Genomic DNA, 27,342 nt, shown 5'->3' on the forward strand with positions numbered 1-27,342 from the left:
AGAAGTCAGATTTCAGGACTGTAATTGGTCCAGACGTAAGTGTACGTTTGTCATGATCCTGGGGTTTTCCAGCCTTTTATTCTCTTGATAGAGTTGTTGTTTTTGTGCGTCTGTTTGAGTTTCTTCTGCCTCCTGTGTTCCCCTGTCTCTGCTATTTTGTTAGACTGTATGTCTCATTGTTTGTCTCATTTCCTGTTTTGCCTTGAAGGTTATTTTCCCATCTCTGTTACCCTAGTTTTATTTCCTGCTTGTTCCCTTTTTGTTTGTCCCTCTTTCATTGGTTTAAGTTTTGAAAACTTCCACCTGTGTCTCATTCCCTCCTGGAACTCTTAGTGTAATTGGTTCCCAGCGCAAATATAATCTTATGTATGCATTAGGATTGTGTAGGTCACCACTTGGTCAAGTTGTGTTGCTAAGCCTTTCTCCATTGCCTCTCCATCACTCAACTTGACAATACTGATTTGTTGAACACATGAAGGCATCATGAAAACCACCTTTAAAGTGACACTGGAAAATAATTGGCTATTGCAACAACAGCTCTTCGTGTTGGCATTAAAAGAGAAAGTAAAACACACAGAAATGATCTGACCATGAAGTCCAGGCTTTATTTACGCAACAGGGGAAATGCAACATTAAAAAAGTCTTCGTTAATTCGAGAGAAATATAAAAACCTTTGGTTCTCTTAGACCCCATTAAACACAGGCCTAGAAAACAGTTGTCATCATTTGCTAGGACATAATCCCCAGAAACCACTTGTTTGTGATTGGTCGCAAAGAGATGCTCATAATAGCTTTGGTAACTAGCAGATCACTATAACTCGTGGCATCTTTGCTAAGAGCTACTGAAACTGTGAAAACTGCAGTGCAAATCAGAAATGGGCAAAGTTCACCTTCAGAGCAAAAGTTGTACCTTTTGATTTTCTTTGAACTCTGTTGCACTCTTCAGTTTCATCAGCACTCTTTGGTTGGTTGGTTTGCAGACAGGTCGGTGTCTTCCAATAAAACTATGAGCAACCACGGCAATCTGTTAGAAACCAAAGCAATCACAGATGTGCTTTTGGTACAGCACCCTCTTTGTGACCAGTTTCCCCCAGTGACAGCCAGTAAACCAGTAAGCGGTTGGGGAGTATACATTTTTCCCTAGTAACCAAAGTTTTTCAGCGAGTCTCCAATTAATTTGCCAATAGGGGCACAGTGATGAAATGGTGAAAGAAAGGCAACCAGAAGATGTGACTGTAGGTTATAAACCACTGACTATTTATCACATTATTTCAGAGTAAATATTCATGTTCCAAATACAAAGAGGAAAAGGAATATAGAAAGATGTGTAATTCCTGCAGGACCTCCTCGGCAGGTCATTACCTACAGGTAATGGCTCAAGCATTGAACGCAGTGCAAAGCTACCCTGTATTCTTGTTTCTCTTATCTATTAATTTTCATGGTGTAGAAACAGCACTGACTGTTCTTGTCTGGGAAGAAGTCCTCAAGGTAGAGTCTCAGAACTATATCAGTTTGATCAAAGGCGAAAGCACAACTCTGGCTCAAGGTGTAATGAGAACGAGGCACACAGTGAAGGTGTTGGACAGATGAAGGAGATGGATTTTAATATATCTCTATATCTTGGTTGAGTGTCCATCTTTTCACAGCATTTCCCCTTTCTCCCCCTGTGTAGCACTTATATTTAATTTTGCTATAATTGTGAAACAAAAATATATATATAACTGCCAGGATTAAACAAAATACCAGTTTTAATACTATTTTGCAAAATAGGATTCAGAAGGCAAGGATTCTGTGCATTTTTATTTCATTTCTATTTTTCCGCCCTCTGCACCCACAGCTGCCAGCGAGTGCCATCCCTCTGCTGCTCTCTTTTCTCTAGCCTTTAATCCCCTTTGCCCTGGAATTAGTTCCCATGCCCATTAGATACCTCATTCAATACATTCAGTGGGACTCTGCAGCAGGCTTTATATCAGCACATAATCACACAGCACACCATGATACCATGTGTAGGTGTATTATAGCTACAGGGACGTGTATTTAACTGGTATTAAGGGATATTCGGCTTCACGTTGGTGCGCACTCATGTAAAGACCTTAATTGGTTCGCATTAGACATAGGTCAAACGGATCTGCTGGCTTAAACAAAGTATAGTCGCTTTACTGAGGAATGGCCTAATTTTTGGGTGTATGTGTTGCAGCCTGGGCATGAACTCTGTGTACTGCTATACCATGCATGCAGTCACCCCCGTTTGCCAGCTCTGAGGCCGACTGGCTGAAGGCTGGTAAAGCAAGGACATGGGGAGTTGAGAAATGGGTCATATGTGAGCTGAGGTAGCCAGAGCAAGTTAGGGATAGCGTGTGCATCCCCAGCTGACAGCGTATGTCTGTTACGGGAGCGGAAGAGGAGGAGGGGGAGGGAGGGTCATCTTGTGGTTAAACATGGCGACAGCGATGAGAGATGGGAAGAGGGTTAGGGCAGGAGCCGGAGACTGAGGCGACTGCTGGGACTCATTAGGAGGGAGTTCAAGCGCAGGCAGATGCTGCTCTGGAAATCCACAGAGCCGTCTTCCTCCCCCGCTGAATAATGTACATACACTCAGCACAGTGATGTGAGAATCAGCGCCGGTCCGGCATGTTTCCTTCTGTATATCCAGAGCTGTGGGAGAATCGGTCTCAGAGCGCAAGACTTTTGTAATTACAAAGGATCTAATGACACGTAGGCCTCTTCTTTTTTGTCGGGGATATTGGGGGAAAGAGGGCTAACAGTTGTTGAAACCCTAAGGCTAGTAATTAACAAGATTAATCAACGTGGGGCTGCGATCTCGAGCGCGCTACTGGACTGGATCATTGTCTTCCTATAGCAAAGTTTTATTGGTGTCACTAATGTCTTTGATGAGCTTCTAATCTGAAACAGCCGTAGTGAGTTTTCATTGGTCCAGAGGGGGTTAATTGAATTGAATTAACGTTATACTCTGGCTCTGTGATGTCACCAGGAAACTTTTCATTAGACTCAGCGGAGCACCACACCATCATTACGCTTTCCTGCTGCAGTCCAGCAATTACGCCGGACAAGTCTTTGAAGACTTTCTGCGGCGACATTTAAAAAAGCAGCCATTCCCAAATGCAAACGCTCCTCAAGCCGTTAAAAAAAACCTGAAAATGATGCACTATAAAAGAACGGCTTTTCTTGCGAGAAACCCAGTTTGCAAGCCAGAAATTCCCCCTATGATTGAAGCTTCTTTGAAAAGCAACTGATTAGTCCTGATTTAGAGTTCCAGATTAGATTTGAGTAATCTGAAAGAGCCTTTTCTCCAAATGTCATCATCCGTCATATTTAATCCACTTAGATTGTGCGTAGGTGTACTGTGTTTGTGGAAATCTAATAAGACACAGCTACTCAGCTTGCAGTACAGATGCCTTGGCATTTGTGCATCAGAGGAACTTACAATATTTTGTCATCACTACATTTCTGTCAACCAAAACCAGGACATAAAGCTGAATAATTGAAAGGATGAGATGCTCTGCATTATTTACAATTAGTGATGATGATACTTATGCAGTGTAGTTCCTTCTGCCGCAGAGAATCTGTTTTTATTTCTGCTTTAACACCCGAATGACAAGTGGAGAATTCCTCCCTGTGATCGCCGACTTTCAGCGTTTCCACTGTATAGAATTAGGAAAACGGTGAAATTTTAATATCCAATCAATATTTATACAGAGCGATTTTTGAGCAGTGGCATAAATGTTATTAACAGACAGTCATTGGAAATTAGCAGAGAGATTCATATGGGCATACTGTACTCCACGCAGGACTCTGAGCTGTCAGGAAAGCCTTTCCTCCTGGTTTGAGCTAGCCTTTGTTTTATGATAAGAGCCAGAGAAGAAAAGGCAGGCTTTGCCATTTTTTTCCCGCATAATGTCAGCTGGAAGAGCCCCCATAATTTATAAGGCACCTCACATGAAAAGTTCATGAGGAATCTTGGAAGAGATACAAATGGCAGTGTAGCTCCAGTGCCGTCCAGAGGAGTCAGAGGAACAGATCGGCTAAGGTAATTGGGTCAGAAAAAGTTTGGGTTCACGCTGCGTGCTCTTGTGGAGCTGCTTCTAATTCTTCAGAACGCAACTGAGCATCACAACTTAATGGATTAATAGGCTTCCAGTTTAGACAGCTTTGTGCATTGTCTAAGATACTCTGGTGGAATTCATTTGCATTTTACTGAGGTCGCCCTCAGCAACCTCTTAGGAGTTTGCTTTTAGATGTGCCTCTACATGTCATAACAAATGGGATGTGTGTCAGAGTGAAAACCTTTCTGCTGCCTCAAAAAGACGCTACCCCACCGCACTCCACCTCCACAGTCTGAAAATGCCTTTGGCCAACCAGCTTCCCGAAAACAGATAACTGTTTCCACTTAATGTCTGAAGGTGACTCGTTTAATATCGCTTTATTTTTAATATTCATTTAGGGTGAATACAGACGGGGGGAAAGCTCCAGTAAACAAGCAGGTGCAAAGTGATAATGCATTAAAATGTCAGCGCTTTAAATAAAATCTGAAAAATATAAGTTGTTTGCAGTTTTAATTGGAACGCTTTTCTTCTCCTTTTCAAATTTCCTTTAATTAACTCCCCGCGTAGTAGTTTTCACAGTTCGTGCCAGAATGGCTAAGAGCTCCCGTCTCCGATTCAGGAATTGTGCTTTTAATCCAACATTACAGTTTTTAATTTAACTCCATTTATGTCAGCCCCACTGATACTGCTGAAACTACCTGCCTCACATTAAAAACATGAAACGCATTAAAAACTAACGCTGTACTGTGAAGCGGCCACACAAAGTGCACCATCGGTGAAATATGGTTCAACGGATCAGGACTACTGGTTGTGCGCATGCAGCAACCTCTGAGGCTGAAAGATGAAGCAAATGTGGAAGTGCCAGAGACTGCTGCTGCACAGTGCTGCTGATTTTCCTTGGCTCTGTCTGGAGTGCACCAAAGTTTTCTTGTGCAGGAAAGCCCCGTCTGAGCGCAGACATAACTGACGGTAAATGCTTACTTGATTTCCCCCTTCGTAGAGACTGTACAGGGAAGGATTATTTTTTCTTTATGTAACTCAACTCTTTAAACTGTATCAAGGCTTGAAATTTGCATTATTATTGAGATATGGTGAGTTTGAGTGACGGGTAGGGAGAGCTGTGCATTATGATGAAATATTGGATGACAGCTGAACGAATCTCCTGAACACTGTTTCGCTTTACATTTATTCACTTACAAAGTTTTGATCCTGTTGACCTTCATCAAGCCCAAAGGCAATATCTATCCATTTACACACACACACACACACACACACACACACAGACACACATATCCACCAAAAGGGTTTCCAGTTATCCAAACAGATAATCCAAACTGGTGAACACGTCGCCATGTGTATGCCATTAATTAGATGTTGATACTGATAAAATAACCACAAGTGACATCTATACAAGCTCTAAAGCTTTTTTTTGTAATTTCAATAATAAACATCGCTGAACTTATAAATATAAATGTTATAAATGATTAAGTAAAAGCTGATACGGACCAGAAAACTGAGCTTTGCTGCACAGCGTTTTCCACAGCTGGCGTAAAGGAGCACAGAACAACCGTCAGTGCTCAAAGTAAAGCCCAGAGTCCGACGTTGCTGCAACAGTTTAACAGTGTGTTTGGGCTTGTAAACCTAGTGTTTTATATTTTATGCATTAATGTCTTATTTTTTTATGTTCCTAATTAAACATTCAATTCAGTTTTATATATATAGCGCCAAATCACAGCAACAGATGCCGTAAGGCCCTTTTTATAGTAAGGTAAAGACCCTACAATAATACAGAGACAACACCAATAATCAGGCCACCTCCTGTGAGTAAGCAGTGGGTAACAGTGGAAAAGAAAAACCCCTTTTTTATAAAAGGACGAAACCACCAAGAGAACCAGGCTCAGGGAGGGGCAGTCGGTTGGCGATGAGGGGAATAAGACCCCCAAAATTGCTGATGTTTCTCAGCTTTCCCACACAGTCAAACTCACACAACCCCTAATCACAAACACTTTTGCATGTCAAGGCGGATCAACAACAATCAGGGCAAATAATAAATAAATACATTAAAAGTAAGATGAAAAGTAGAATAATAATAATAATCTTTCTGTGGTTGTTCATTTTTAATCTAAGTGAGCCCTGTCAGCACTAAGTGAGCTGAGGGAAAAAGCAGTACCATCCATTTAAAAATGGTTCTTTAATGTGATCATTATATAAACTATTAATTCACTAAATTAAACTTAATAATGCCCTTTACTGTGGTGTACTTCGTTATAGGTATGTCAGAGTTTGCTCATCAGATTGGTGCCAACTGACCGCTAACTGTCAGCTAAGCCTGTAGACTGGACCTCTCCACAGTGTTTATGGCCTTCTCTGACAAATACTGTGGCTTACCATTAACTAGTCCAAGTCTGTGCTCCAGTCCCGATGTGTGAAATTCTAGTATTTTGTTTGTACGTTTTCTGACCAAGCTTCCTAGCGCTCATGTCGGTCATCTAAAAAACAAATAAGGCTTCAGTGGGTGACATCTTTATTAAAACAACAGCAGTTTGTTTGCTCTGCAGACGTTAGGTTCTCATCTGTGTTATTACTGGCAAAGCAACAGTTCACTCATTGTACTGTTATACTGCACTTGATGTTACCATGGAAACCACAGGTGTTGCTAAATCAACCAGAACTGAAATCTTAAGGATTATAAGTTTAAATTGAAGCATTGAAAGAATTAAAAGCAAAGCATTTGACAAAAATCTCCTAAATCCATTGTGGTTTCAGCCCTTTTTTCTATGTGAGGACATCCTTCAGGTACAGTGGCTAAGTGTCCACTTTGTTGTGCTGTCTTGGACTCTGTGTATATGTACGTTGGAGCAGTCACAACGAGATCGAAAAGCATAATGCGGCTGGAAGGAGGTCACAGACCACCCAGGGGGAGGAGGGCAGCATACGAGGCAGTCTGGTGACATGGCAACTTGTCTAAAGCCCATGCATCACTATACCACCTACAGTGGATTATAATGTACGACTGCAAGAGGCTGAATTGTACGACACAATACCCACGGATGATCCATCATAGCTGCCTTTTATAAGAAAAATGCTGTATGCATGTCAGTGTGAGGCTGCGGATTTGACTTCTAAGACCCTTTTTCTCATGTAAATAACGTGAAATGCTTTGAATCTTAATCTGTAAATAAATTTGCCAGATTGTAGAAATTCCACAAAAACCGACAGCTCTGCTTTATTTCAACTGTCTATAATTCATTTCTTTTATGAATGAGATCTTAGCAGTTTTTCTGCCATGTCATCATCTTGTTTGCAACTGATTTTCAGTCATTTGTTTCTATTTTGAGCAGGGGGGGGTGGCGGAGGGTTGCTGGTTTTCCAGCTCACCAGAGTTTATTGGTCCTCTTCGCTCTCATTATCTTCACTGCCGCTGACCTCGCCGCGCTGCTTTCTAGTTTCTCAGCTGATACAGCGTGCCAGCATGGGGCTTCTTTAGCCGGCGACAGTAGCCCGCTTTTTGGCAGCAGTTCACGTGAGGTGACCATCCCCTCTACAACCCTGCTCTCCCCTCCCCCGTCCTCCCCCGCCAGGCTCGGCGCTTGCTATCCTGCCTCGTTGAGACAGCTCCACTGAGGCTTGCAAGATCAGCTGCCGTGCGAGCCCAGCTGAGGCTTCCGGGCACTCACGTTGCTAGATTTCATTTGTGAGTGAGCGTTTGACCTCAGGAATGAGTAGACATCCGCACGCTCATGCACGCAAACGCAGGCACACTTACGAGCGCACGGCCCAGTGCGGATAAACAGCACATCAACACACGCGCGCTGCTTGTACAAATATTGTGCTGCAAACACACTTACCTGTCCCCCTGCCTCTCCCCGCTTTCTCTCTCTTTCACCCCATTCGCCAGCCCCGCTCGCTCCCTGGCACCCCTCCACGTCGTTCCTGCCAACCTGCTTCTAAAACATGTAACCTACACTCAGCCCCCCCCCTTCCCTTCTCTGTGCCGCCGTGGGCCCTGACAGGCTGAGCTGTAATGCTTAGTGGCACAGGCTCGCCTATCCTCCATCCTCCACCATCGCCGCAGCAGTTCTGCAGATTGCTATTTGCTGACATTGGGAATGATATTAAAGGCAGGGGTTAGGAAAGAGGCATTCAGAGATTGAAGTGTAGCGATGACAGCGATTTCTCTTGTCATTCCAAGGAAACTGAAGGCCACAGCATTGTCAGGCAGCATGGAGGGCAATCTGAAGCAACAAAGTAGATTAACCTAGAGGGGAAAGAGACGAAACAGTGCACAAATCACGGCCTCTGGCACTCGAGTAGCTAGCAGTCACACTCCTAATGTGTTCGACAGACTTGCTTCCTACTGTCCTGTTGTTTATGTCTCCAAGCGTGAAGAACTTGCACAACTTTGTGCGCTTATTCAGCCTACCTTTTTCCAACTTGTCACAGTAAATTAATGCTATTTTGTAGGCTTTTTATTATCTGTAATGCAAGACCATTTCTAATTGTCATGTGATTGTTTGGTGTCTTTTAATTCTATTTATTTTAACCCTTGTTTTTTTTTTTTTTTACATTTTTTTTATTAATATCAAAACACAACACACACAGTTTAGTTAGATGCTTTTTCTGTTTTTACCACCATGTCTATCAGATGTTTTAATCCAAGCACAAAACTTTAGTTGAAGTCCCAAAATGGATTTTGCGGTTCTTTTATTAGTTTTGGATACGAGCTGCAGTCGCTGGCTCTGCCTTTGGGGTTTGCAAGGGTTGCGCCAGCAGAATTGTATTCTTTAGTAACATAGTGCGAAAAGTTTGGTCTCCCACAAAAAAAAAAAAGTTCCTTGCGATCCTTCTTTACATGCACGATCTTTGATTTCTGACGATGTAAGATCAAATTGAGCTGCAAGTGTGCTCCCTCTCTGCCTTTCATGCCGCTTCAATATCACGGCGTGAAAAAACAAAGAAGGCAAAGACTGAGGGAAATCTGAAGCGTTCTGCCACTCAACATTCCCCAATCCCAAACAACAGCGTCTCACTGCCACTACAAATACATTAGAAATCAATTATTTATGGAACAGAGTCAGGGCCTCTTTAATCTTTTCCTTTTATCCAATTAAATTGTCTAACCATTCTAAGCCTCTATAGCTCACAGGGAATGTGCCTCGTTTTTTTTTTTTTTTTAAGAAAAAAAGAAAGAAAAGAAGAAAAGATTTTTCTCTTCAGTCCTTCTTTTGACTTTCGATGTAACAGAGAAGAGACACTTCTGAGGGTTGAAGAATGAAAGGAAAGAAAGTGAGTAAAGTGTAAATGAACTCCCCCCTCCCACCCCGTCACCATTGCATTGGTTCTACAGGAAGTATTTGAAGTTTTGATATCAAGACTCTGGTTCCATTCCCCGCGCAAAGGGACGCTGGGGAGCGGTGAGGCCTTTCATGATTCCTTTATGCCCAGCTGAAATAGTTCGAAAGTATTTGGGATCATCTCCACGGGGGTAAATACGATGTTGCTTCAATTTCTGTCCTGTATTATTCAAGAAGTCAATTGAAGTAGTGTCTAAAAATTGAAAATGCTTATTTCCATCGCACACGTGTGAAATTATTGATGTAAAACACAGCACTCGTCTCCATTATCGTACAGTAAGACTGCTGATAAAAGCAGTTACAGATGCATTGAAAGGCTTTATATTTTTACGGCACCGTGCTCTGACTCTCAGGGTGTAGAAAAGATATCTGGATCTGAAATAGACCGTCAGTTTCTCTTATTTCAGTTTAAAATGTGTATGTGAAGATGTAGCCTGTCTCTCAGTGGTGAAGAATCCCTTCAAAAAGTTCCTGGATCCAGATCTGAATGGAATTACTTCTAATTTGCTCAAATTGGTAGAATTTTATAAATATGTCCACGGCTTTTTGAGTAACAAAACGGTCAAAAAAACCTTACCATATAACCTCTTTGAAGAAGGTAAAAACTAGATCATCATTTCCATCTGCGATTTTTGTCGTGAGAGAACACGAGGAGCTGGAATCCAAAACACTTATTTCCTAACAATTAAAATCAGAGCTTAGGAGATGAGTCAGTCAATCAGTTGAATGGATCGACCATTATTATAGTAATCATGTCAATAATCCAGCAAGAAATCTCTGGTTTCAGCTGCTCTAGTGTGAACTGCTGCTTCTTTCATTGTCTAACAGAGAAAAAAGGGAGCCGGCTGATTATGTGTGATAATAAACAGTTGTATACACAGTTGCATTAAAACGCCGCCTTTAGCTTGTTATTAAAATGTGAAATGTATAGGAATAGAAGGCGTACAGTAGTTTGAAAGAGGCTCAGATCTGCTGCTCTTTGTTCCACGCTGATGTGAAATCATGTGTGGGCTGCGCGCAGCGTGGCACGGCGTGTCTGTGGGCACGCGTACACTATATGATACATGTGTCTGCGCTTGTATGTACTCGTCTACACGTGTGGCATGTCAGACGCAGAGGGATGTTTTGTTTTTTTTCTTCCTGTGTGTGTGTGTGTTGGTGTGAAACTGTGTACGCTGCACTCGCAGCCGTGCACAAATAGCTCCTGAGGGCCTTCGCAATCACAGACTGCCAAAAGGAAAAGGATTTCCGAGAGGTTTCCTTCTCGCTATTTAAAGTGGGAGCCCTGTGGGACATGTTTGGCATTCTCATCCACTCACTGAAGATGGCCTGTGATCTGAAGCCACTAACAGGCTCGGCGTGCTCCGTCTCTGTCTCTCGCTCCCTCTCTCTCCCTTTCTCTTTCCCTCTGGCTCTCTGAAGTGATTACCCTGCTTGTGATTCCACTGACACCCACATGTCCCCCCGAGACGTGCCTTCACTAGTTTGTTTAATCTGCCTCCCTGTACAGTAGGTAACACAGCCATAATTGAGGTGTGGATAGAGCTGTGGGAGCAGATGAAACCGGTGGCAGGCTTTATGAAAACCTGTCTGCGCTATAAGTCGCCCTGGATGACAGAAGTCGCTAAATTAATGTACAAAATGCTGCTGTGACAAGAATTTTTAGAAGGGAAATGTCAGTTTCCTCATTCAATGAATCCTGAGTCATCTAATACAAGAAACAAAAATATCTAATGTTCAGTGTTCTAATAATGATTTCAAAATGTTGCTGGAAAAGGGGAAAAAAGTTGTGGATCCGCTCATTCTTTAAGCAACTTTCCCCCATTTGCAGTGATAAGATAATGAGTTATGTGACATTAGAATACCATTTGCAAGCCTCGCAGTCAAGCAGATATTTGATCTCAGCAACATATGACTTCCAAAAGTTGTGCTGATACCTGAGACAGAATCCGCTTTACACTCCGTTTGAATTTTTGATATGAAAACAGCAAGTGGAACTGTGAAAATGCGAGCATCAGATACTCTATCTCCCCCCGGTTAGTGTCTCGCCTCTGTGTAACACGCTCGAACCGCTCTGTTCAGAACATACAGAGTGTCAATCATCGCCCAAATCAGCCTTTAGATGAAGCAAAAAATGAAAAGGGAAGGAAAATGATCCACAGAACTGAACTTGAATTAATTAAATATACTGTATCAAGCTTGCTCTGTGAGATTGCATCTGTCCTCAGATGTGTAAAAAATAAAACATTCTCAGATATCTTTTTTTAAACCCTATTATTGTAAGATACCAGTAATTAAATTGACAGTGTTATTAATTGGGTTGAAGATAACTTGCATTGAGTCGAGGACATCTTAAACTCAATTAAAGATATCTCCAACTCAATTAAAGATATCCAAATGCCATGTCCCGCAATATGCAATCAGCCTCTTTCTGGAGCAATAATATCAGTTCACTTGTGCCCCTTTTACAAAGACTTCGTTGTACTTCTAAAGTTTTCTTTTATCATTTAATGCTCAACTTTTTAAACAGATGTCACTCTTTGGTGATGTGTATGCTTTCTTTAATGTGGCATAATTATATTATTTAATCCTTCCTTATCCAGTGTTTGAAATAGAAATGAAGATTAGACGCCCCTGATGTCAGGAAATGAAGCCTTTAAAGGAACAGCTTCCAGCTTCGTGGCACGAGGGAGCGCGAGGTGACGCGTGGACAAAAGCTCGGTCTACGGATCCTCGATTTAGATGTCAAAACGCTTTTAAGTTCAACGCTCGGTTGTAGTTTCTCAAGTTCTTGTTTTCCTTTTTTGGCTCTTTGCCGGCTGCTCTCGTTAGTAGAATTTACTTAACGCTCATATCAAATTACTATAAATTCAGTGGCTCAACTTTCCTCTTTGTTTACTGCACAGTGTTGCTGATAAATGTTGGAAAGCAGGTAAACGTTGTCACCTTTTGGTTCACTGACCAATTCGTTTTCTTAATTCTTCATGGATCCTTAGACTTATGTTGAGACTCCCATTGCCAGAGTCCTCAAAACTAACTATAAGGTGGGAATGAGGTGCGGCAGAAAAAAATGCCTTGGGTGGCATGCTTTCACACTGGTTAGCATTGTCGCCTTACAGCAGCAAGGTTCTGGGTTTTCTCAGCTTTCCAAAGGCATGCACGTTGAGCCAACTGTGATTCTAAAATGTCTGTAGGTGTTGATGCAACTGAGAATGATTGTTTGTATCTCAGTGTTAGTCCTGGGATGTTCTCTTATTCATGCTGCGTGTCACCTGGGATGGGATCCAGCTCCCCCGCGATGTGAGGCGGGTATATACAAATCTTTATTTAAGCAGGGAGCCTCATTCAGATTAAAATCTCTTTTACAAGAGAGATCTAAGCAGAGCCTTCAGCAGAGGCTTTAGTCGCCTTTCTTTCAGCTGGCTTCAGGGGTCACTGCAGCCAATCATCACAGTTTCTTTTCTCTATGTCTGATTTTACACCAAATCCCCGTCCTGATCAGAACCATAACCATTTATCCGGGCTTAGGCTTGTGAACCCAACCGCTCACCCACCCCTTCGTGGCTGGGCTAATCAAAGAATCATAAAAGACACTGGTTTAACAACCTCTAGGATTTCTAAAGGGAGTGAAGGCTTCATGGCTGTTTAGAGTTCATTCCGTCTGAATGTCGTGTGATACCTGAAATCAAATCTGCCAAGGTTTCTCTACACATGGGGAATAGTTAAGGTTAAACTTTTATTGGTTCTTGAATTGCAGTTGCAGAATTAATTGGAAAAGAAAAATGGATGAATGGATGTCAGAGTTTAAAGCGCTGTCCCATGTTTCTCATCAAAGTGCACACCGAGAGTTTTAGCTGTGTTCTTTAATTATTTTCATGCACAGATTCCCACTCAAAGAACAAGAGCCATTGTTTGTACCGCTGGCTTCGTGATGCTTCTCTGCAGCTCTACATCGTCCTCTCTTTGTATCTGTTACCTTATATATACATGATCCTTATTTTCACATCTTTCTAAGAAACCTGTTAAGAGTGTTGCTTTCGGCGTGGCTGCATTTTAGGCTGAAAGTAAGAGATTTGCTGCACTGTAGGATGCCGCTCACAAGGTCAAGCACCAATTGCAGTGAATGGAAGCAGTCACACGTTTCAGCTCTCCATTACAACCACATTTTATGTTGTTTGCGCGTTATTCTTAGCCTTACTGATCACTGATGTTATTTACTTTAAGAAGTGAAAAATCTGTGGTTTTAGAGGGAATCTTTTCTCAGCTTCTCCTCCTCTTCCTCTCCCCAGGGCGCTGCGCCAGCTGTGGAGAGAACGTAGTGGGTGAAGGCACCGGCTGCACTGCCATGGACCAGGTCTTCCATGTCGACTGCTTCGTCTGCATGACTTGCAGCACCAAGCTGCGTGGAAAGCCCTTCTATGCTGTGGAGAAGAAGGCGTACTGTGAGCCTTGCTATATTGTAAGCAGCTTCCTTTCTTTTAAATCCACCTGCCTCAACACTTCACTTAGGCTCACTACATGCGTCCGCGTTTTAAAAGTGCACATTATATCATCGGGTATCGCTGTGCCTGGAATGTTTCATAGGTTTCACTTCAGGCAACCACATTTCATTTCATCAAAGCCCAGAGGGCTGCCACCTCTCACCACACACACATTTTCATTTCCTCTTCTTTATTGGCTTCGTTTTGTTTTTGGTCATTCAGTGAAACTCTCTTGTGTCTCTTTTCCTGAATGAACTTTCGTCCTGTTACACAACTAATGTCAGCTGGTTAGCAAACAAGTTTGTTCTTTGAGCTTGTTTTGACATTCTCAAACATCTTTGACTAATACATTTTATTAGTAGGCAGCTGGCCTGCAGCTGCGTGTAACTGCTGACCTACTTGCCCTCCTGCTTTAAGGCTGTTTTTTTCTTACTATTGTTGTCTCTGTATCGTGTCAGTATAGGAATATGCAATCAAAGAAGCACCACCCACCTGCTTTTAATAAGTGGCAGCCAATCAGAAGAAAGCTTGCTTAAACATAGTAGGAAATGGGAGGTGTGCACTTTGGAGGCCCAGCATAAGGTAGCTTTGATTTGTGAATCATGCAGAACTCTAATAGAGTCCGAGAGTGAAAATAAGGAGCAGGAAACGAGCAGAATGGACGCAGATTTGTGAAGATGGAGGGTTTTTTTGTTTGTTTTTTTCTCTCGCTCCTGTCGACTTTCCTCTGGCAGCTGTTTAGCGTAAAGCTTTAAAGGCTACACTATAGTTTCAGCCCTGCATCATAAGACAGGGAGAACAACTTGGTGAACATATGATACGGGAATAAAAGTTTTCCTGTCCTCAAATATGCAAGAGTCCACTCGGGTCCAAATGACATACATTTCCTTATCGGATAATGCGTGCGAGGGCCTGTGTGGACGCCCACAGAGGCGCTACAATATAATGCAGCAGGAGTTCTTGCCTGTGTGTGTTTATTGGATTATAATCCCTGCCTTAGCTAGATTATCGCACAAGTTCAGTGTGGTTTTTAAAGCTTGTTCTACTGTCCCCAGGTGGCCAAGTAAACAATTTCAGGACATTTGAAATATAGGTTTTAAATCATACGTATGCTTATTATGGCACATGATAGCAGTGACGATAAAGTACAGCAAAACTCTCCTGTTGTTGTTGTTGTCTAGGTTTGGGCACAGAGGCTTGCACAGGGGGGTCTCAGTGGATCACACCTGTTCAGGAGCCTCCTAAAAATTCCATTGTCTTGTTCTGCTATTACTATAGGGGAGCGTGCTTGGTCTGCATTGTTTAGTCAGGTGCTACATGTCAAAGTGACATGCATGTGAATTTCAGGACACAAAGTTTCCCAGCAGAGCATTGTATTGTAACAAGAAGACCCAGGTTTCACTTTTAACTCTCAGTGGTTTTAATGCTGTGGCTGATTGGTGTGAATATGGCACAGCTTGATCCTTTGTAATAGACATGAGCAGGTGGTGCAAAACTTGTTGTGGCTTCTCATCTCTAGCTGATCTTCACCCAACACTGCCTGATAGATCCACCTGCCATTTTTTTCTCCTGAAATAATCAGGTCAGATATGCATTCATGGCCTTTTTTAATCTATCTAATTTTTAATAGTTTGAAGAATGATGTTTGCCTTCACACATCACTCTTAAATGATGCATAACTGTCTACAGTGACGGCTGATGAACAGCCAGATATGGTTAAGTCGAGAAACATGGCGTTAATTCTCTTTGTGGATGACATAAGACTTCTGCTAAACGATTAGTAATCACTTTTCTTATCAAAGGAAGAAATGATTGGGGATAAATGAGCCAGAAATTTGTGTGAGTTATTCTTAATTTGGAATGTTTTTATTCCATTTTATAAAACTGTGACTGGTTTTCTTGTCAGTATGTTGCACAACACGCATGAAAGTGTTTCCTTGCACAATATTATCAGGAAAGACGTGTCATCTGGCAAAACCATGAGGAATTTATTAAGCAGAAGTGTTTCCCTCATTCAGTTTCAGTAGAAAATGGTCATCGGTCCCACAGCGGGAAGGGACATGTTTCTTATTGTCAGCGATATTAGGTGTCAGTCGGCGGGTCATTCCTGGAAGCTGAGATGGGAAATAACTGCGCTGCAGCGAGGAAATACAAACTAAATTTAACTGTAATACTCTGAACTTTCTTTTGCTTTCTTTTAAAAATAAGTGAGTCATATGAGGAGTACGGTTACTGTTATATTTCAAAATGAAAATTGAATACGATGTTATTAATACACATATGATAACACAGTAAATATTCCAGCAGTACTACATTTATATTTACAGTCTCTCGTCTCTTTCGGTCGCTGCAGCCTGAGCTTGTCTGCATAATTAAAAGCTGGCTGAAATATGGTGACTACAGCTGAGATTGTTCTTTGGCTTCAGCGACTGCTTCAGGCTGAGTCACCTCTCGCCCTGTTGTTAAGTGAAGCACTAGACACGGGCAGACTGGTCGTGGTCCCAATCTTCATTTAATAACAGATTGTTTTGTCTACTCTTGCACCGGCTTCTCCGTTTCTTCCTGGTCTTTGAGCTCCCGCTGTTTCCCCTTTTAAACTGGACAACTGTGCCCTGTGCTTTGACTACAGGTGCTTTTACACAGGCCGAAGAAAGAAATGAAACCGGCGAGGAGTGAGTGACACCCATCCAGTTGTACAGATGTGTTTGCACATATATGTCGTTGTTCAGAGAGCTCCTGATTCAAATGCGTTCAGGCAGTCCTTTTTCTTCTTGGAAAAAATACCCCAGTGTCCAAACTGTAAGACATGCATTAAAGATGATTAAGATTTAGTTACTTCATGATAAGGATATTTTTTGTTAAGGTGGGTTAGAGGCGTTTTAAGGGACATTGAGGACAGAAGAGGTCACTAAACAAAGTCTGGGAATGGTGATTATTGTTTGTTAGGGATATTAATTAGGTAATGCTGATTCTCCTGACAGCACATAGTGCCACATTTATTCAGTTTTCTTTTCATTCACTTGCAGGAAATGGCTCGATGTGCATTTTACCAGTAAAGTCTTGAAGCCGAGCTACATGATGTTTAAACCAGTGGCAGGCCATCTCTTAAATCATCTCTTTTCAGAGGCACTCAGTGTGATTGTAGTTGTCTTGTCTGGAAGTTCTCCAACTCTGATACATACGCTAAAGAGGAATGGGATAATTTAAGAACTTTATTTATGCATTTCATCAGCATAAATGTTCTTCTGGCACAAGATCAAAAGGATGGGGGAAATCTGAATTTCTTAATGAAAGTAATTTCTTCTTCTTTTATTCCCATCCTCAGGGTCATACGCCTCTGTGCGATTAGAGAATGAACGTGAGAGTTGAGTCTCTGAAGAGAAATGCAAAATCCCAGAGAGGAAAGAGGGAAACTTCAAGTTAGCCTCCAAGTCAGTCAGTCTAGGAATGTCTTAAGAGCAAACCAACATTAATGACACACTGAATTTATTTCTTCACACTTTCACCTGTCACATGATATTAGCAGCAGTTCTTCTCTATGCTGAAGGAGCACGTAAGCAGAGTATGGTTTCGTTTAGTGGATTGTTGTAATGGCCTAAATGCCTGATTCTCCTAAGAGGTTACCTTTTAGGAAGTCTACTGACTTACCTACTTGCCAACAGTCAGATGGGAGGACTGAAACTACTCTCATGTTTCTTCTCTAAAGGTTAAGGTGCACCCTGCTGGCATCATGGTCATTTTTGACTTTTGATTTCTTTGTTGTTTTGTTTTGACAGGGTGAAATAATTGCAGAGCATACACCTTTAAAGCCTTTAAAACAAGGATCAGGTGCTCAAGACTTTTCTATTTTTGTTCCCATTCAAAAATAATGTAGATATAGGTTAAAATGTATAACTGCACCTCCACTGATATTTGTTAAAATGTCTCTTGGCAAACTGCACCTCAACCAGATGCTTTTGGTAGCCATCAGCAAATATAACTAACTGTGTGAATATTTGGTTGCTCTTCTTGGTTTCCTGGCACAGACTCGGTTTTAAAGCATAGTTTACACATTTTCAACAGGCTTGAGGTCGGGGGGTTTTGGAAGCGCTTTTTCAGAAGCTTAGGATTAGCCTTTAAAATATTTTTTTAAACCCAAAACTTAACAGTGATCTGTCTCTATACCCCACACCCTCACTTAAAATACATAAATACATGATCAAAATAAAAACAGCAGACCTAGAGATTTCTTTTCTGTCTTGGAAGTGCAAGTAGTCCAGCACCAGAAGCACCAAAGGTAATTAAAAAAAACGACACTTACAGTTGCTTAAAATGTGCATTCTTCCCCGAGTTCCCTTTAACTGTTTCACTTTTTGACTATACAGTCAATGCATGATAATAAAAACACTGTAAGTCATTTAAAAACTGAAAACAATTTATTGTTATTTCTTGAATTATTTCCATATGCTGTGTGCTCTTTGTGCGAAATAGGTTTTTCCATCAGCCCGTGGCAGCGTATTATATTTGATGTAGAATATCTTACAGGTATAAAAGGTGCCTGAGGAAACTTGCTGTGTGTAGAATCTGTATAATAATATGCAAAACTCTATTAATCCCTTTGCCAGGAATTGGAGGAATACATTTCGCACGCTGATTGCCATCCAACAAAGTTTTCTGCCATGTATCAGAGCAGGCGATCAGCAGCGCTCTTATCTGAGCTGGGACTTTACATATTCTGTGTAACAATACTGGCATTTGAACGGCTGAGATCCATCTCTTCCGCAGGGTGATTTGCCTCGTTCAAACTGTTTGCCTAGTTATTAGTAATTCCTTTTAGTAATGTACAGGAACTCACACAGATGTGTTATCAGCTCCTGTCTACTTCCTGATTTTACAACCTGCTATCTTTTTCTCGAGCCAACCTCAGTCACACCACCGGGCCCGTAAACTGGAGGGCAGAAATCAGCCTTTGTCCATGGCACTTCCCTTGGCTTGCCTCCACAGAGGTCTTATCATCGCCTATTTGAATGCACGGTGATGCTGATAAACTCTGCAGCCGCACAATTAATGTGTCATTTTGCATGGAGTGATCTGTAATCGTGTCACTGTGAAAACACTGGCATTGCCATTGTTTTGAGGTTTTTTCCCCTTGTCTGACTTGAGGTGTCCTCCCGATCACCCCATTCAGTATTTGCACACACGCATAACAGGAGGAAAGTAAGGATGTGTGCACACACGACCTGGCAAGACGTCCGTCATTGTTACTGAGAGATGCAGAAGTTTTGAGCTTTAGTGCCGTTTTCCAAGAAAGCTATCTTGTGAAATTTTTTCCAGATGATTCAAACTGTTGCTGACTTTGTTTTCTGCAAAACTGGAACTAATTAATCACTAGAAACCAACAATGCCGGCTAACAGTGTTTCTGCAGTATTTCTGAGTGATTCCAAATAAATGTGGTGGTGGTGATGTTTGTGAGTAATGATTACTGCGGTCTGTCTGTCTCGCTGATTGTTAAAGATGGCCACCATGCCATCAAAGCCTCAAACGTAGCTTTATTGTTCTGTTTTGGTTGTAAGAGCATTATAGGATGCAAGGGTGGAGTGCTAAGCTATCAGCCAACAGGTGCACGTCACAGACATGAGGATTACCATTAGAATAAAATACCAGAATTTTATTCACCAAAGCTTTGTAGACAGACTGTGAGCAGAATTAATCAGACCGCCGATTGATATGCAATATATATTATTTAAAAGGTGCACAAAAGGAGGTGAAGCATAATAGAACGCTAACGGCTACAGCCATCTGTGTGGGTCCCTGTCAAATGCACGTTTATAAAAAAGATTCACCACCCATACAGATTTTATGAAAGAGAAACCAAAACAGGGCTTTTTATATAAAACAGACTGTAAATCTGTTTATTTCTGTTGTAAAGTTGGACATATTAAGATTGGGAGTCTGTGGGGAATAACTCATTGCTGGTGCCTCGAGTGGACATTGAAGGAACTGCAGTTTTTTGTAGCTTGACGCTAGTATGTGGCATTTGTTCTTATTATTAGATAATTCCCTTTCTTGCATGTCTTCTGTCCTGTCTTGCTCCCCTCATCCTTCATGTTTCTTCCAGTGAAAACTGAGGTTTTTTGTCCCACTGTTGCCAGGTACTTGTTCATCTGGTTTTAGGTGTTATTGCTATCCAGATAAAACTGAATAAATTTAGTTGCATTGCCACGTGAAGTCTGATTTCATGCTTTTAAAGTAAAAATGATTAACAGCATTATATATTTACTCCAATTGCTCATTATTAGTTGACTTTATTAAATCAAGGCTGGTGGATTGATTCTACTCTCTGACCAGTCAGGCTTTCTGTGTCCCTTTGTCCGCATGTGTCTATGGTAAGCTAATCCGATATAGCTATGGCTATTCATCTGGACAAAAATGCAATCTTGACCTGCCAAAAACAGCAAAATATGTATTTCCTTATTATATAACCCTGCATTTCTGACGCCATTCACACTAAGTTTATACAGTGACCCCAAAACCAGAAGACCTGCTTTGTGATCTCAAGCACAAATTTCCAGATAAATCTTAATCTCGTTAATCGATGCAGTTAAATGCACATTAAAGTGAACAAGCTCTGAGGCTTGTTCTGAAGGATGCAGTCTCAGGTGCTGCAGAGCAATAACATGTAATACGTTTAGGAAGAGAGCTTCGCTGTAGATGAGAAGTGCAGGTATTTAAGAGGCCGAGAGTTTATTCAAGGTGTCAGCTCTTTTGTGGAAACACCAGCTACGGCTCACGCGTTATTCTAATTACACCAGTGTATGTAGAGAGTGCAGTGCTCCTTTGTTTGTGTTTGCTGCGTTCTCTCAGGCACTGCTGTCCTTGGGGCATGTTTTGTTTTTTTTTGTTTTTAATTGTTGGTTGCTGTGTCTGCCATTCCAGTGCTGGATTTGAACAAATAAAACCCTGCGTCCAATAGTCAAGAATATTCATAAGCATTATTATGTTCTTAATATTGGGCTCTTCTCTCATTAAATTGCTGCTAATGCTAACTCACTATTTCCTGCTAATGTAAGCTGCAGCAGGCACCATGGTTTTGGGATGATTGGACAAAAAATTCTTGATAACCTTTTGACGTCTTGTGGTCTGAGAGAGAACTAGGCTCGAGTCTCATGCTTTATAAAGTCACAGGTCTTTTCTGGCCAAATTAGGAGTTGACAGGAGGAGACTGCCTTTAACTGTCCACCTGCACATCCGCAAGTGAGTATACTGTAACGCCAGTCTTCAAACATGTACATACGAGTCTGAGTCTTTGGAACGGAGAGGGGAGCGCCTTTAAAATGAGACACAAGCAAATTTCACCATCAGGAATAAAACAATTGGTTTGTTAGGCTGACTGTAAGCAGACACACCCGCTGCTCTATGGAATCAATCTGGTAAATGATCTGCTGATAAATTGTTAAACAGCAGTTAACTGCAGGTCTCATCAAACCAACCATCTTTAAAGACTTATAGAATTATAAAGAGTCAGTGCATTTTGCTCATTTCCATCTTTTTATTCTCGGACTTTACTGAATAACTTTGTCATTCACGGATCAAAATAATCTTTATTTCCCTGACTGTGGGCCTTGACACAACGCCTCAGTTCATCTGTCTCCTACAGGCAGTTTCAGCTCCATTACGCCTTCCTTTAGCTCTGTTTTCTTGCGCTTGGCTGCCACTTGTAAATTGAAGGTTTGAACAGCAGGTGGGTACTTGAGATGATCATATTAGCAATAGCTCCTCTCACTGATATCGTTTAGAGTCAAGAGTAGAGGAAATACTCTCAAATGGAGTACTTAGAGTAGTCTGAAGCCTGAACCTTTAGGCTGTATGTATCTGCAGTATTTGCAACGTTAACCATGTTTAATGTGCAACAGCGTATCCATATTGTATAGGACAGAAAATAAGGGTTGGCATTTTCACAGCCTCGCATAAAGAAAGTAGATTCATTATATCTTCTAGGTGGTTAAACCCCAAACTGTTCTCAATCAGTGGGATTATAGCAGTGAGGCCTGGTGTAATCTTAGAAATGAACAGCAATTTTCTTTCTCCTTTCACTTTAGGAAGTCTGACTGTAACCATGAGAGCATATTAGTTAACGGAGCTGAGAGCAACAGGGACTCTTGACATGTCTGATAGCTCAGCTGGTCTTTGAAGAAGTTCAGCAGTGGGATTCAGTGTCACCGAGGTTAATTGCTTACACAGGTTACCATGCCTACTGTTCTTAAGTGTGCTCATATCCGCCGTGTTGCTACAGCGCTCGCTTACTTTGCTGCAGCATTACCACAGCCAAGTTTTGGGCCAGTTAATTTACTTTAAAAAGGCTTTTTAGCTGCCCTTCACTTCAGTCTCTCTGATGGTAAACAGAGCCATTCAATCTGCTTAAATGACGCCAGTGAATGGAAAAGTGTTGCAGACAGGTTCCTGTTCGAGGCAGAATCGCAGCCCCACATTCCTGTTCATACTGCCACTCCCAGCGAATGTAGATCATCCAAAGAGCAGCCGGTTTAAGTGTGCTGTAATAAGACTGATGCAAGTACCACAAGGTCACATCAGGAGCAGAGCTTCGTATTGAAAGAGCAGTAATAAAGAGATAGGGATTTGCCTACATAAAAACCTTAATCTATTTCTTCCGCTTTTGACAGAAATTCAGAGACCATCAAGGTCACGGACGCCAACTTGCTTGAATGTAATTATGCTCATTATCTGGTGTTGTACTATGGCTCCGTTATTTAAAATGAATGGGCTTTGGTCTCTTTGGCTACACACTGTGAAAGATTTTCCATTCTGCCATTGTAAAGGAAGAACTTCACACGGCGCCCCTGACCTGCCAGTCACCAGGAAACGTTCGTGATTGACTGATGAGCTTTTACCCTCGGCGGCTGTTTGTCTGTCTTGGAAAGTAGTGATGTCACCCGTACTGGTCGCCGTCATTCATGCCGCCTTTATAAAAGTTTAACTGATGGACTGCTTCTTTTTTTTTTTTTATGTCTGTTTAATTTTTAAATATGCGCTTGGAAGAAAACTTGGTTTGCTGATCCATTGTGAAGGTGGAGTTTTGTCTTTAGTCCCATCATGTTAAGCAGGCAATGTGGTATTTTTCAGCACCAGTAGTGTGCAATTAATATTGCACATTCAATGAATATTTAATTTTGAAAAATTATATTCGATTGTGGGAAACAAGAGGGGCAAAAATCAGCGACTGACAGTCTGCTTTAGTGCAAGGCCGGAGAAGGAATCACAGCTAGAAGATGATCCTGGTATCAAAGGTATAAAGGGGACCATTCGTGTGCTATCACTTGTTTTCAACAGCCGTCTATCCCACATCCTGATACGAGCCTTGAAAGTTTCCTCCAGTAAATTATCAGAAAACTGGTCAAACATCTCGGGTTCCTGTTTCTGTGCCGTTTATTCAAATATATATGATATATGCCATGATATTTATACTCATAGTGGGGTAGAGTTGAAACAAATTCTTGACTGTCACACGTGGAGCAGGTGTACATTTAATTTGGTTGCATTTTTTAACAGAGCTTAAATGAAGATAATTTTGTTATAAAGTTAAGAGAGATCAGAGATGCTGGAAAAAAAATATTGACCAAAAGCAGGAACAAGACTTTGTGTGATTTCATTAAATATTCTGTAATTATAGCAACAAAGAACATCAGCTGATTCTGAGGTTGTCCGGTGGGCAGAACTCGCTGATTTTTCCTTTTGATTTCGTTTTTTTTCATGGAATCACCCAGGAATGATTTATAATTGTGAATGTGTGAATAGCAGGTGCTAATAAACAGACTGTGAGTGTGGCGGGACTAGAGATGAACTCGTGGCGACAAAAAATCTGCTGAATTTTTCAGAAGAAGAACGAGCTCGAATACGCACGCCATAATCAAACAATCCAGGCAGTGGAGGGAAGTTGCTGAGGATGTCGGAGAACCCAGAGGCGACAGGCACGTTGCCAGCTGTATTGGGGCTTCTGGATGTCCTCTACAGCACATCATAGCAGACTCTCCCAGCTAACAAAGGGATATCCCCATGAAGTCCCCTAAGGCTGCTGCTGTCATTGAGAAAGGCGATGTAGGAAAACAATACATCCAATCACAGAAGATCATCTCTCCTCTCATATGTGATATAAACAGAACAACACAGGAGTTTGCAGCAGAGCCTCCGTGACAGTAATATGGCTCTAATTAGAAATGACTGCACACCACCCGCACACCACCCACACACCTGTCACTTCTCCGTGATGGATATCCAGGTAGTCAGATCCAGAGGCTTTCAGCCATCGTGGTGAGTTCAGGGCCCCTCGTCGCTGCGCGCCGTTGTGGCGCTGAAGCTCACAGCAGGAGAGGTCGGCAGGTGTGCTCCCACCCTGCTTCGACTTTTCATGTGAAGCTGGCGAACACACGGAGGCTTTCTGCTGACTTTGTCATCAAATATTCATGGCTGTCTGCATTAGCTTGCAGAGTTCTAATTGAGTTCTGTATATTCAGACGTGATTAACTCGGTCTAATTCCTCAAAGGAGCGAGCCAATTAGATAGCACTTGCATGAATAGGATTTCACATCTTGGTGCGTCTCCAGACTTGCCAAGACAATTATGCGCGTGTGTGTAATTGTGCCGTACAGTGGGTGTGAGCCAGCTAAATTCAAGCAGGTCATTATTTCTTATTACTGACCCGCACTACAGGAAATGCAGCCGTTCTATCCATTACAAGCAGGAAAATGAAAAGCGCACGCGTTGTTATTAGAATGCACTGTTTAGACAAGAGAGCAAATCCATGTATCGGCACCCACTAAACCTTCCTCGTGCTTTTCGTCCAAGCACCCCCACCATGCTCCGCTCCCACCCCCCCACCCCCAAGAGGCAAGCAGGAGAGAAAAATATCCGTGACCCAGTGCTGACCCACCACAATGTCACTCTAACTCATGCTATGAGAGAACTACTGCCGGGGTCTTTGTCAGTTTCTCTCTGTAACCAGAGCAGGAGACATTGCCCAAAGTCCAGAGGGGTCACATTCTGCTGCGGAGCTGAATTTAAGGCGGAGAGGCAGACGGGCAGGCCGGCCACTTTGCCTGAGCCGGAGAGAGGGCCCCCACTGCCACCTTTTATTCTTTGAAGAAAGGCCTGAGCGAGGCATGAGCTGAGTGGTCGACCCTGTCCCTTCATGTTGGCTGTAGCTTGATGTTATCACGCAGCTAAAATAAGAAATCTGTGTGAACAAGTAAAGCCACGCAGCTGTGTGTACTAGCATGTATGAAAATTTAAATCCCATTGGACATGTGCTGTTTCATTAGTTTGCCTTGTTTTGAAGTGAAACCTGCACGGGCTGCTGGTGAGAAGGATCAAGGGGGGGCCGCTGCCGAGACCATCCAGCCGACCGGGTGTTTAAAAAGAAACAAAACAGGAAAGGAAGCTCTGGCGGGATGCCATCCCATTCCTGCACGTGCTGGTCATTTATAACCCGGTGTGAATTTATTACCCTGACAGACAGGCTGAGCAGAGCTGAGCACAGGAGACTCTGAGGAAACGAGGCCTTTCCAGGTCAGAGACACCGAAACCTCGGCCCGCTCGTCCTGACTGACTGGCGTGCACACAGATGAGTGTCACAAACGCTCCGTCTGTGAATTATGCAGCTGATACTTTCAAGGTCACTGATCCTCTGAGTTAGCAAACCATCGCTTTCCACTGTATGACATGCTCACTCACACCCACACACAAACAAATAAAAAAACATGCACACCTCAGTCATCTGCATCCAGGCAGCGGAGAAGATACGAGTGGGTGATTTACATAACGCGCTTAGAAATGACAGGATTCTGTAAAGGAGTCAAGTGTCGTTAATATATCTTCATACGCTCACAACTGAGGACCTAATGCTTAGAAACTACACAGATCGACGGAGTCAGGATGCCAGTCCTGCTCACTGGAAAGCAATGACGGCTTCAAAAGGGAATTTAGGTTGAATGTCGAGGGCTGAGGGTGAGATTGTGTCAGGGGTCTCGGGTGAGAGGAGGCAGGGGTGCTGATCAATTGTTAACCTTCTCAGGATGAGGCACAGAGATGATCACAGTCACTGAACTCAAACAGCTGAAGGGAAACTTAATTTTAAACACAGACCTTTCCATCTCCGTGGCCTGAGCAGACCGCGTGTTAGGAGCGGGTGATGCTCCCACAGTCCCTCTGCAAAAACGTGGATTTAAATGAGATCCCAGGCTCCCTCAACAACAACAAATTTCTGGCCTTTCTCCAAGCCGACCCCTCCGTGATTTGTTTTAAGAATATAAAAACACCTCGTATAAAACTCCACTCCCTTTGCTTTATGAAGTCACCCAACGTAGCTCTAAAAACCTCGCCGTTACTGCTCATTTAACGCTCTTGCTTCCTTTTTTGTGATGAACAGAAACTTAGCAGGATCAGTGTCTGCGAACGCTAACACGGGGACGGGTTTGCCAAATCTCCAGTTTAAATATTCATTAAGAGAAGCTGATGCCAAGTCAGCTGTGAGGTAACTGCTTCTTCCTCGAGAAACTACTTCAAATAACAGCGTGCATACACAGATACCCACTACTGAGAGCTTTTTCAGCGTTGACCTTGGCAGTTGTAGTATGTGGAGTTGTAAGCAACCGCTGCGCTTAAGAGGAACTATTTGTTAATAAATGGATGTAAGGCGTCATCTCTTTTTCTCAGTCAGTTGTTTGATCTTGGAAAGAACATTGTGGATTTCTGATTTTCTCAGAGCAAAGCTCACAAACCAAAAGGTGTTGAGTTAGTCATGATAAAATTTCTTTTACGTTTCAGGGGTTTTTTGCCTAAAAATGACAAAAGTAGGGAATGGATTTCACAAATACTTCCCCTCTTTTCCCTTTTTTTGAACCGCCTAATAAAACTCTGGACTCTAATAACACATTTTAACTGGCTTAAAATTTAGATTTTACTCTCCTCATCGCACACATACCAGAGATGTCGTGGGATCTTCAGCTGCTATCTAGAGCTGCTTGGGGTTTGGTGTCTTTGCAGAGGACACTTGAGCATGTGGAGGAATCAGAAATCAAACTACCAGCATTGCAATTAGTGGACATCCTGCTCTACCATCTGAGCCTCGGATGCCTTTGCTGTCAGTGGAGGGAAGCCGAGTGCACTGGCTTCCTGAACCAATGAGGATTGCAGGTCACTGCACTCTGCCAAGAAGCTAATAAGCTGCTGGCTCTAGCTTCATGTGTAGAGGACCCTGGGAAAACCGCAGGGCTGTGTGGTGATTCTGACTGAGACACACACTTTGGATAATATCATAAAAAATTTGCAGCTGTACAACTCAGATTTTTTTTTCTATATACCAAATCCCCCAATATCACTTGTTATATCATCAGAATCAAATTGATTTACCTATTATTATTTTTAATTTCATTTTCTTAATTTATCAGTGTG

General features: G+C 42.2%; 1 protein-coding gene across 3 annotated transcripts in view; it reads left to right on the plus strand.

Annotated features, from left to right (window-relative positions):
- LOC120738733 (LIM domain containing preferred translocation partner in lipoma) overlaps positions 1-27,342 on the plus strand; it is a 183,657-nt gene that overhangs the window by 138,163 nt on the left and 18,152 nt on the right. For all 3 annotated transcript variants that reach the window (XM_040040154.1, XM_040040156.1, XM_040040157.1), the window contains one exon: positions 13,707-13,876. In XM_040040154.1, the coding sequence (XP_039896088.1) occupies positions 13,707-13,876 (170 nt within the window). The remainder of the gene's footprint in view (positions 1-13,706; positions 13,877-27,342) is intronic.

Source organism: Simochromis diagramma, unplaced genomic scaffold, assembly GCF_900408965.1.
Source record: "Simochromis diagramma unplaced genomic scaffold, fSimDia1.1 OVJJ01000026.1, whole genome shotgun sequence".
NCBI classification, from domain to species: domain Eukaryota; kingdom Metazoa; phylum Chordata; class Actinopteri; order Cichliformes; family Cichlidae; genus Simochromis; species Simochromis diagramma.